The sequence below is a fragment of the Halichondria panicea genome, chromosome 12, assembly GCF_963675165.1.
Source record: "Halichondria panicea chromosome 12, odHalPani1.1, whole genome shotgun sequence".
Lineage (NCBI taxonomy): Eukaryota > Metazoa > Porifera > Demospongiae > Suberitida > Halichondriidae > Halichondria > Halichondria panicea.
Window position 1 is genome coordinate 6,108,012 of NC_087388.1, and position 12,532 is coordinate 6,120,543.

Sequence of the window (12,532 nt, forward strand, 5' to 3'; positions counted from 1 at the left end):
GGGGCCAGTAAGTTTAAAATCTTGGCTGAAAACTAGGTGTCATAAACGAGCATGTTGGCATTAATTATCGGATTAGAAACTTTCGGATCTCGGAGCGAGTTGTGAGTATAATAATAGCTGCTCAGGACGCAATCTTTGACCCCGAAATTTTCTTAGTAACGAGCTTTTATTTTCTCTTGCGCAAAAGCGCTCAGAACCCATTCATACACACCGTGAATACTAAAAAAAATACACAGAGATTCCATAAAATGTTAATGATCTAAATATATTCTATTTTGGAGCAACTCTATTCGTTTTTTCTTAATTTACTTTTATATCAATGTCAGTTCTAAAGTTTTGTATAATTCACGTCGATTGGGAAGCACAACTGATCCCTCTGAGTCTTTTTTCAGTTTCGTACAGTACTTCAGTTTCTTACAACAATTGTAGAAGATTGGCACTAAAAGCCACAGAAGAAATGATGTAATTAGTAGTAGCCACAAACCAAGCAAAAATAATAATGCCATTGATGACAATATTGAATACGAATACTGGATTTTTACTTTCCTTACTACATCACTAGCATTTCGTTTGGGAACAACTCCTACGATACACAATTCTGGTGCGTTCACAGAACTGTCAAAGTTATGATTGCACTCTGTTGTAGCTGTGGATGTTATTGAGCAAAGGCTTGTGAACGAGCTAGTTGAGTTTTCCTCCTTCCAACCATTGATACAATAAGTTATGTCTCCCATGACATGTGAGTTAGCTTCAAAGTGAACACCAAAAAAATAATAGCTATTTCCTGCAAGCATGATACTGATCGAGAAATTATCGTTCTTGATGCAGTACTCCATATAGGTAAACATCCAGTTTCCATTGTTCAAAAACGATTTATATTCATCAACATTGTCAAAAACTACCAAAACAACTGGACATTCTTGATCTGAGCTGTTATTATAATCTGCTGATAATTGAATTTGCAACCTCAAAGAGGCGATATATTCTGTGTAGAGCTCATAAATTGGAGTATTTTCTTCTGGAGTGAGTATTCCTTCCTCGTATATTGTGGAATTTTCTTTTCTGATATCATCACAATTGCTAATGTTAAAGTAAATCGGAATAATTTGAGTATTTGCTATCTCGTTGATTGTTAGTTGCTTTACATTCAGTCCGACTCGAGCTATAGGTAGTACTGACTGCTGGATCAGTTGAGTGATATGTACTGAACCACCAAAGCTGTTTGATTCTTGGCCTAGTATGAGTATTGCGGTGAAGATTGTTGTAACAGCAAAAATGAGTATAAAGATAGTAATCATACAAAGGAAGAAGAATATTTTCTCCTCTCCTTGCTAGTAGTTAGAGTGCAGCATCGACACAGTATCTAGGTCCAATGAAAGAGGATTATTTACATGAGGTTATGTCTCAAACACTGCATGCAATAGCTATGTAAATCACCTTGGACATCCAAACGTCACTGTGGTTGTTAACAAAAAAGTCAAGGCATCTGCATGATATCCCGCTGCATGTACAGATAATAGAGATACGTATTATAACCAGCATTTATTATACTGACTACTAAAGATTAGTTATTTGTCACACATCAGTTGTGCAATTCAATTGATCACAGCAAGGTGTCTAACAATTAAGGCTTTATAAATATAAAACTATTACACACACCAGGAACTTAATTGTGGAAGAACTGCACAAAATTTATCTACCTGTTTTGAATCAGCCATTATAAGACCATCCTCGCCAAACGCTTTTAGCAGCTTCTTTGTTGAATTAACTTCTTCCTGTACATACATGCAATGCCATGGTTTAGAAGTATACAACTATAGCTGTACAAGGTACAGAACAAATAAGACATGTACACTATGCACTTTAGTATTGTAAACCTAACGTGAATATACTTATCACCTTCAGTAATACTTGTTGACCAATTTTGACTTCAATGAATGCATTTTCTTTCAGGTCCTGCATCTGTTTAGGACTCAATTGGCTGTAAAAATGACTAAAATAAGCTGGAACTCGAAACACCAGCTCTGTACAGCCTTCTCGAACATGCTTCAAATTCAGAACTTGGTGTGGTAGTTCTTGTTCCCAGCATTCTATAAATACTAACTTCAATTCTTGAATTTGATCGTAGGTGATTGTATGAAAATCAACATCAACCTTACATGTTATCTCCACTGATTGAATGTGAGACGGCTGAGGGCCAAAGTCATCAACAAATAGAAAACATTGTCGATTAACATATTGCTGAAACCAATCCTTGTATCTCTGTAAAGCTTGGATCATTTTCCTTCACTGGGAAAAGAAATTCTTCTTTTATTGTGGAAATGAGTGAATAATTAAACCAAGAGCAGACATTATTTTGTAGGAAGTCAGATAATTCGCTAAAGCTGGTAACATCACGGAAGAGAATCTGCTCAGAAGGTCTACGATAAATTGCGTTGTAATGCGATTCTTGTGGTGTGAAAAGCATCTGGACGAACTGCTTTATTTCAGGAACATCATACTTTGCTTCCAGATTCGTAATCGTGTTTTTGAGTAAGCTACAAAACTTCGTGTGCATATATTTTGTTTCTTTACGCAGGGCTGTCATGAACATACTATATGAGATTTCCGTGGCTGATACTGTACCGCTATAAGGAGTATCACGAGTGCATCTTTTAATTTGAGGTGGCAATTCAATTCTTGGTCATTCAAAGTCATCAACAAATAGAAAACATCGTCGATTAACATAATTATTGCTGAAACAAACACTCATATTTGTGTAATGCTTCATCGTCCTCATATGGGAAAAGAAATTCTTCTCGTATTTCGGATATTCGTGAGTAATTGAACCAAGAGCAGAAATTATTCTGTAGAAACTCAATTAAATCATTAAAGCTGATAGCATCACAGAGCAAAATCTGTTCAGAAGGGCTACGATAAATTTGGCTAAAATACGAACCTTGTGGTGTTAACAACTTCTGAACGTATTGCGTGAGATCATATTGTTCTTGTTTTTCAAGATTTATAATCGTGTTTGTAAGTAAGCTACAAAATTTCGAATGGATTTTGCGAGTTTCTTTATTTAGGGCTTTCATGAAGAAGCTTACAGAAATTTCTGTCGGTGATACTGTATCACTACAAGCAGTATCACAAGTGCATCTTTTAATTTGAGGTGGCTTGGAGCTTAAACACTTATCTCTGCCAGTGACATGACCCAAGATGGTACACTCTCCACAGCCGCATTGGAAGTTAAAAAATGTCAGATGATCAGAAGTCGTGAGTGATCCAGTTCCAGATGAGCTTGTACTGGCAGATCTTGGTATTAACTCTCCACCTGCTTAAGCGAACATTTATTGGAGGCACATGTAATTAAATCTCACTCCAAGATAATTATGTACAATTGTATGACTTTATAATTATTATCCTTTAATTTATAGTTGCACTTACTGGTTGCAACAATCCTCTGTGGTTCTACTGGAACTTCAGTTTCTGCATGCAATTGCAATACAAGTGTGTTTTTGGCTTACGGTATATGCATGCATATTTTATAGCATAAACTACTGGTTACAGCTACTGCATGGATCACACACACATAATTATACCACAGAAAATTTTTGTTGTTAAATGCTCTGAGATTGATTCTAACGCAATCTGGCTAAATAAATGAGGGTACTGCTTCTTTGAGGGTACTATAGTGGTTAAGCCACATCTTCATCTGAAGATGTCCTATAAAATGCATTGTTTTGAGTTGTGACAATTAAATCATGCAGCTGCTAACCAACCAGGTTCTGCTTGTGAATTAGCAGGACAGGGTGGCAAGCCACTTGCAGTTGCAGTTGCTCTGTGAACTATAGGCTCAACTGAAAAATACTCAAAGAGTGACATGATGATGATGGTGATAGCTGCTGAACAGTCTGCAACTCTGTGGGGGACCTAGCCTCGATCCCAGGCCGAGTTTTCGCTTTTATAACGGTTAGGCGAACAACTGGGCCTGGTACTAGTTGTCTGCGCATGCGTCAGTCGTTCGTCAGATTCTGACGAATGGATATTCTCGTTCACTTTCGTGACATTTATATTCGTGTACTATCGTGTACTAGAAGTCAGTTCCCGTTTTATCATTATTGGAATCGATTGGAATGGCTCTTAGCTGAAGCTTCTCTCTTCTCTGAAGCTTATTCTGAAGACTGAACAACAAGGGAAGAGGTATAAAGCTTTGTCAAGCTTGTTAAGGTCAGATATTTTTGTGTGGGCCCTATGGCCGGCTGTGCTATCAAGTCTTGTTCATGTTTGGCAAGAATGTAGGTAGACTATAGTTTCATCATTAATATGGTGGATCAAATGAAGAGTGTGAGCTAGAGAACTTGGTGCTGCCATCATCAGCTCGTCGACAATGACACTATAACCGAGAAATTTAATATGTATAGATCTACACGTATTTAAAATGTCTACTTCTCTGTACAGGAGCAATGGCTAATATCCAGCTATCCCAACAGTGCTCCTCTTGGCTATACTAACGGACGAGACTGGACAGTTTGAGGTAAGGGTTTAACCGTCTTTGGTTTCTTTTAATATTGTCCTATACTCACAGACACAGGATTGGAGTATGACCTGCTCATTCGAGCGTTGCTGGGTAGCTCAGAGACATCAAGAGAATCTACGTTTTCTCAAGCAATGAGTTACGAGTTGGGGCCTAGAATCAGAGAAGTCCAGCAGCCTGCTAAATCTTTTTGAAACGTAATTTGAAGGCATTCAATCATCCTGAAGTTGCCCTGGGTCACTGTAATTGTGCTGCAGCACAACTGGCAACTCCCCAGGCCTTTGTGAAGCAGCTCCCTATGTGCATCTTTTGTGTACTCACCCTGTGCATTTTCTGTGTACAAATTTCGATTATTGATTTATTAAATATTTTTGCCGACCACAAATATACAATGAAAATTTGACACATGCGCAGACAACTAGTACCAGGCCCAGTTGTTCGCCTAAACGTTATAAAAGCGAAAACTCGGCCTGGGATCGAGGCTATGGGGGACCTTGGTCTGCTCAGCAACATGGCTTTGCGCATGTGCACTGAATGAATTATTTGGAGGTGGAGCTAGATAAGTTTTGAGTTGATCGTGCGCTCTAGTACTCTCGATCTCATATCAGCTAGCTAGCTTAGCTAGGCTCGCATAATTATTATTGACTTATACTGGTAACAACAATACGCAGTACACAGAGACTGACTAATAATTATAAGACTAAAATAAGAACTATAGATAAATAGAAAACTAGAATAAATAAAATAAAAATAAAAATAATAATACGCAACATCAATCTGTTAGATCCAGTTTTCAATTTCTTGTAGATTGGCGGGACTAAAAGCCACACAAGAAATAACGTAATCAATATTAGCCACAAAGGGAGTGAATTTTTTGATGAGAATGATGATGAATATGAATACTGGATTTCTGCTTTTCTTACTACATCACTAGCGTTTCGTTTGGAAACAACTCCTATGATACACAATTCTGGTGTGTTCACAAAACTGTCAAAGTTGTAATTGCAAGCTGCTGTTGTAGCTGTGGATGTTATTGAGCAAAGGCTTGTGAACGAGCTAGTTGAGTTTTCCTCCTTCCAACCATTGATACGATAAGTTATGTTTCCCATGATATGAGAGATGGCTTCAAAATGGACACCAAAAAAATAATAGCTATTTGCTGCAAGTATGATACTGATTGAGAAATTGTCAGTTTTGATGCAGTACTCCATATAGGTGAACGTCCAAGATCCATTGTGCAAAAAAGATTCATATTCTTTAACATCGTCAAAAACCACCAAAACAAATGGGCATTCTAGATCTGAGCTGTTATAGTCCGCTGATAATTGGATTTGCAACCTCAAAGAGGCGATATATTCTGTGTAGAGCTCATAAATTGGAGTATTTTCTTCTGGAGTGAGTATTCCTTCCTCGTATATTGTGGAATTTTCTTTTCTGATATCATCACAATTGCTAATGTTGAAGTAAATTGGGATAATTTGAGCATTTGGGATCTCGGTGAGTGTTAGATGTAGCACATCAGGTCTGACTAGAGCTATAGGTAGTATGGATGGCTGGAGAAGCTGAGCGATATGTAATGAGCCTTCATACACCGGGGGATTTGTTGTGATATACATAAGGAAAACAAAAACTGCTGCAAAGGCGAGAATCCCCGTAAAGAAGTAAAGTCTAGAAAATCTTTGAGAGCTTTCTTCAGAGACGGTACGGTTACATCTATACATCTGTAGTAAATGATAGAGTATATAATAATTATAGGCTAGCTAGCTAGCATTTCAAGAAAATGGACTGCATGCATGCATCCAGTAGCTATTTTACCTTGTAAATCACCTTCCCCCAATGATTGTCAACAAAACTGAGGAATCCGGTACACAGGGATTTTGTTGTTGAGGATACGGTATTCTGCAATGCATGTATGTACATCAAAATTATAGCTACATGCATGTTATTGATAAACAGATACATAATTAGTATATACACTGATATAATTACATGCATATAATATGTAGGTACTCATGGCATGCACTGATCTGAAAGCATGCACGACGTCCGTAAGTGTATTGCACATACTAAATTTGGCACCTGTTTACCTGATGTTCTTCATGAGGTTGAGAATCATTAATTATAAGGTTGTTTTGGGAGTCTGAATCATCAGGTTGTGTGTGGAGATCGTTAATAGCTTCTGAATCTTGTTGTGAGGGAGGAGGCTGCTGGTTGCTATATGCGGGAGGACGAATATCTGGTAAATTGTATCTGGGAGGACCATTTTCATTAGATTCTGAGTAACTTGGAATTGTAGGTAGCCTGGTACTTTCACTGTATCCCGGTGGATTATCGGAATCAGATTCATATACCCCATCATCATCATCATCATCAACTTCGGACTTTAAAACAGGAGGTGGTGTATAATGTTGACTGGACTCTGAAACAACACTCCGAAGATTTCTTGATCTTATGGTACTGCCATACCTTTCAGCACGACTTTGATCTGTGTACATAATATAAGCAAATGCATTACACTCAAAGTGATACATAATCATGTGTAAAAACCTACGTGATAATGTGGATATTGATGAGAGATCTTCCTTTGTAGAAGATACATCAGATACTGAATTCAAATCGTCCCCTTGAGGGCTGGTGGATTCATCTGTGAGCACAACACACGCGCATGTTTAAAATCAGTATTTTTTTACACTTTACCTGCACAGGGTGACATTGGCAATGCATCTGAGTCACTGCTTGTTCCGTGTATGGGTTCATCTGACAGAGAAACGTCGTGAGTGCTGATTATTGGAGCGCTTATTATTGGGATGTTGGCATTGCACTCGACCAGCACTCTCAAAACTTCTTGATGCTGCTTTTGATCTGCAATGTCAAAGGAAGTTAATCCAGCGTTATTTCTAGCATTGACATCACTGAGCTCAAGAAGATATTTGGCAGCTCCTTTGTTGTTGAATCGAGCAGCTATGTGAAGAGGTGTGTCTCCATCCTCATTCACAACTGAGACATTATGGTGGTGTGTTTTGACCAATTGGGTGACTAAGAGTCCCCACTTTGACCAGTCCCAGCGACAGGAAAGATGGAGGAGGGTCATTCCATCACTATCCCTGATTGAACTGACATCAACTGTCGGATCAAGCCCTATCAGTAAGGCTAAGGCAGAAGTTTGGTCACCACCATCTTGGCCGAATACTTTTAGTAGCTTGTTCGCCATAGGTTCACTGAGCATTGAAGCAGTGCCTGGATAAGCATCTGCTGGGGAGATCGAGTTAGCTTCTGCCTGCAACAGTGTAATACATTGTTTAAAGAAGCGGTGTAGGGTAAACTACAATAAGTATGATGATTTTGTAAAAGTATGAATATAGTATTACCTTTAGTAGTGTTTGTTGACCAATTTTGACCTCAATGAATCTTTTTTCTTTCAGGTGCTGCATCTGTTTAAGACTCAACTGGCCGTAAACATGCTTAAAACATGCTGGAACTCGAAACACCAGCTCTGTACAGCCTTCTCGAACATTCTTCAAATTTAGAACTTGATGTGGTAGTAGTTGTTCCCAGCATTCTATAAATACTAACTTCAATTCTTGAATTTGATCGTAGGAGATTGCATCAAAGTCAACATCGATCTTACATGTTATCTCCATTGATTCAATGTGAGACGGTTCAGGGCCAAAGTCATCAACAAATAAGAAACATCGTCGATTAACATATTGCTGAAAGAAACGCTCATAACTCTGTAAATCTTCGTCATCATTACAATTTGGGAAAAGAAATTTTTCTCGTATTGCGGAAATGAGTGAATAATTGAACCAAGAGCAGAAATTATTCTGTAGGAAGTCAGATAATTTGCTAAAGCTGGTAACATCAGGGAACTGAATCTCTTCAGAAGGTCTAAGATAAATTGGCTTGTAATACGATTCTGTTGGTGTTAAAAGCGCCTTGACGTACTGCAATACTTTAGTAATATCATACTTTGCTTCCAGATTTGTAATTGTGTCTGTGAGTAAGCTACAAAACTTCGAATGAATGTATCGTGTTTCTTTATGTAGGGCCGTCATGAACATACTATATGAGATTTCCGTGGCTGATACTGTACCGCTATAAGGAGTATCACGAGTGTATGTTTTAATTTGAGGTGGCTTGGAGCTTAAACACTTATCTCTGCCCTTGACATGACCCAAAATAGTACACTTTCCACAGCCGCATTGGAAGTTAAAGAATTTCCGATCTGTATTAGAATCAGAAGCCGTGAGTGATTCAAATCCAGATGAGCTTGTACTGGCAGATCTTGGTTGTAACTCTTCACCTGCCTGACCTTTGTTATCTGCTGTGACGAAGGGACAATTTATTGGCCCACTATACGTACAATCATGCATGGGGTGGTATACAAACTAATATAGCTATAGTTTCATCAGCCATGACAAACCTAAACGGCTGGGGAAGGGTTGTAGCAGGTTTAATGGATAGCTCTCATATCTTGTATATATATTAATCATGCAAAACCAGTTAATTTGCTTTGCACACTTAACCTCATGTGAAATGCAAGCCTTTGTAAGCCTTATTAAAGTCAACCGCTATAATTATACAGTGTGCACAGTGACATCGCTCTTCTGTCTTCGATAAATTTTTGCGGAAATGCCTTTAGAAAGGTTTTCACGGATTTAATTTTCGTGGAATAGCAGCTTTTTTTGCAGTATGATTGCATGGGATATTAAGTTCGCGGTTATAAATGTTCGTGGTCCAGCTTAATCCGCGTAAACCACTAACATTTGCACCCTCAAAATATACCCGCTATACGATATAGTGCAATACATATGAGTTGAGTTTTCATAAAGCAATCTAGGATTTATATTTATACAACCTACCTCTCTCTTCCATTCTTTGAGTTTGATCGCACTGTTGATTTTGTCTCTGGAACGCATCATGGAGTTTTTGCACTACAGCCTTCGTAAAACTACCAGCTTTTTCAAGAGCACTAACCAATGAATTAAAAACCAGTGGATTGTTTTTTATCTGGAGCATCACAGATTCCATTATTCTTCGTGCTTTGTCACCATTATCATGAGTATCATTCTTAAGATATCCCAGATCGTCTGGTGCTAGGATCTCGAAAGGGAGTAATTGATCACAGACATCTTTGGGAGACTGCTGAACACAAGTAAGAAGACTGCTGTGACAGTCCATGAATGCTTTGTACTCAGCTGACTCAGACATGATGCTTGACAGTAAATGAAGAATAAGCTTTAAGAATGAAACTTTGAAAGCAGTATCCCATGTCACAAAGGCACACCTACCACACTCTACCACACCTAGCATTGTGTATCAACTATGCATGGTTGTAGAGTAATACAAATTAGTCGACAAACAAGTTCCCCAAAACTAGTTTAAGGACTGTTAGAATTGTGAGATGGCTATGTGGTACAACCATATTCTACACTGTAGTTTTAATCAAACAATATGACTATTCTACTCATCTGATCACAAGCACTATGATTATAATTATGAACACACTGTCAGCAAAGTAAGCCATTAACCCTACACACACTGTATATACATGTAAGTATAGACAGTAAATGTACGCACACACACACACATCTCCGAGTCACCTGATCATGTTAGCGTAGAGTGTGAGGAGTGCTTGTCTCAGGTGTACTGTATTGTGGGAGGTGTGAGGAGACCATTCTCCAGGAGTGTGAGGAGGGGGGTGCTCCGATGAGTGTTGTGGGACCTCTGGAACCGTTGGACCGAGGAGAAGGTGGAGTCAGAGTAGAGTCCGTCCAATCGATGGCTACTGCTCAGATAGTTGAGGTGTTAGAGGAACAGCTATATGTGTGTGTGCATGGATCACTTCAATTCCTGTAAACACCACACATACCCGCCCCCCGTACCTCCTAAAAAGTAGTGTCAGCAATGACAGCCAGTTCCAATGGAGTGGGGGAACAGGAGAGTCTGTTGAGGGAATCCCCCACTTCCCTCAGGGCATCAGTCAGGTACTCAGTGTACAGGATACTCAAGTGGTCCAGAGAAAACAGAAAAGAGTGTCATTACAGCTAATGTTGAAGTAGAGGCTAACAGGTTTGGAAGTGTATACAGTGTAACAATTTCACTGAGACAATGTGGTAAAAGAATGTACAAGGTCCTGCATGGCATGGTACATTATTTTAAGCTCAGAGTCCCCCCCTATATAAGTAGATACTTCATAGCTGTCACTGAGTTGAACAAAATGTTACTATACTTTTTCCTTCATGCACTGTTGGGTTGGAGGTGAGTCCACTGGACTGGTGGAAGCCCCCATTGAACGGGGAGTCAATCTACACCAGAGAGAGAACAAGTCAATGCTAGTAGTCACCGCCTTGCATATAAAGGTATAGTTGTGCACACACCGAGGCTGAATTGAATGTACATTGTGCTCAATAAGGAAAGTAATAGATACTGGCCTATAGTACACACATACAGGTGCATGCATATCATTGTTATATGTACCCTGTACTGTAAATGTTAGTACCGTTATGACAATGCTAGTAGTACCCAGGACAATGCCTTGCATAGAGTAATTGTGCACACTGAAGGCTGAGCTTCAAATGTTAGTACCCCTCTTCCCCCCTATGCAATGAGCCCCCATCATTCCTACAAAATGTGACATAATAATTATAGACAAAATTAAGACGTATAGACATAAGACGGCAATCTTCTATTGAAGATCCACTATCAATGAAACATTCAATCAATAATTATTATTGTGTTAAGGTTACAGAAGATTGTTAAATTATTGGGATTGATTGTTCCACTTGTAATAGTGGATTTCCAATAGAAGATTGATCTTTACCAAAAATGGACTAATTATTTATGCTAAAATTATTACAAGCATAATTTATCAGGGCTTATAGTCCTACTGTTGAGCGTAACGATGTAGCCGAGAAAATCGAAGACAAATATGTGAGGACATGCATGTACCGTAACTATGTAGTTGCTATGTATAGTCTATAGCAGATTAACAAATTAAAACAGTTAGAACAGTTAGAACCATTGTGAAGAGTATGAGCATGTAACACAAGGTGACATTTCCTTGTATAAATCATTGACTCACATGGCATGAAAATCTCTACATAATATACATAATTTTTTTATGATGTACATACAACAGTATCTCAGCAACTATACCAAAACATTATAAAGTTAAACATTGCACACGACAAAGCAAAGAAATTTGGAGTGCTCTGTTTGCCTTCATTAGAAAGTGGATTTACACTTAGTACAAAAGGAGATACTATAGCAACAACACACAATTCATCATTTTCCTCAGTCATAGTGATACTAGTAGATAGTGAAATGGTACATTGCTTGATGTTATTGTCATAAAAAATGACACTACATCTACTTATGGATTTCTCCGCAATCGCACGGATATTATATTGGTGAGAAATTCCAGAGATGCGTAGATTGATGGTAGTAGGTACAATAGTAGTACAGATCATCAGACCAGCGTATAAATAGGAGTTTTTATTGAGTACTATTTTTATAGACAGCTCGTCTTGATTAAAGCAAAAGTCAACGATAAAACCAGCTTGTATACCAGTTTTAAGAAACTCGGTATATATTTCCAGGTCATCATATATCACTAGAATAACCGGGCAATCACATGAGCTGGACACAATACCTTGAGATGGGGTAATTGAATATGTTAGAATGGACCCATTCAAATAATAGCCTTTGTCAACGTGTTGTATTGGTCTAGTTACGCTCAAGGAGATAGGTTTATTCACAGCAATACGGTCAACATCCAGTTCTTGACAATCGTTGACTGTGAAGACAATGAGAAGTTCATGAGAAAACTGGATTTTTTCGAATACAGTGAAAGTTATCGAGTCGTATGCATGCTCGATAAACGAGTTAACAAAGATTATATACCCTCCAGGCAGTTCGTATATGCTGTTTACAGTGATGTTTATTACAGGAAGGACTGTAGTCATGTTTGTTACAGCAATTGTAGGAAACACTAAAGAATCGTCAGGAACAGTA

The 12,532-nt window shown here is 38.4% G+C and overlaps 2 protein-coding genes and 1 long non-coding RNA gene across 4 annotated transcripts in view; 1 reads left to right on the top strand and 2 right to left on the bottom strand.

The window, feature by feature from the left end:
• Positions 1-12,532, top strand: part of LOC135345418 (uncharacterized) — a 46,158-nt gene that overhangs the window by 17,591 nt on the left and 16,035 nt on the right. The gene's annotated exons all lie outside the window — the stretch shown is intronic.
• Positions 166-3,238, bottom strand: LOC135345423 (uncharacterized). The gene is made up of 4 exons (XR_010397745.1): positions 1,900-3,238; positions 1,701-1,775; positions 1,438-1,501; positions 166-1,363 (listed from the first exon to the last, which is right to left on the bottom strand). It is a non-coding gene; the product is annotated as an uncharacterized LOC135345423 (long non-coding RNA).
• Positions 5,174-9,795, bottom strand: LOC135345408 (uncharacterized). 2 transcript variants are annotated; one of them, XM_064542833.1, is made up of 7 exons: positions 9,379-9,795; positions 7,885-8,837; positions 7,214-7,793; positions 7,068-7,160; positions 6,604-7,001; positions 6,332-6,415; positions 5,174-6,237 (listed from the first exon to the last, which is right to left on the bottom strand). In XM_064542833.1, the coding sequence occupies exons 1-7, from the start codon at positions 9,725-9,727 to the stop codon at positions 5,209-5,211; spliced, it is 3,486 nt and encodes a 1,161-aa protein (XP_064398903.1). In that variant the 5' UTR covers positions 9,728-9,795; the 3' UTR covers positions 5,174-5,208. The 2 variants fall into 2 exon arrangements, with proteins under 2 accessions (XP_064398903.1, XP_064398902.1); XM_064542832.1 differs by having other exon boundaries at positions 7,885-8,840; positions 9,379-9,794.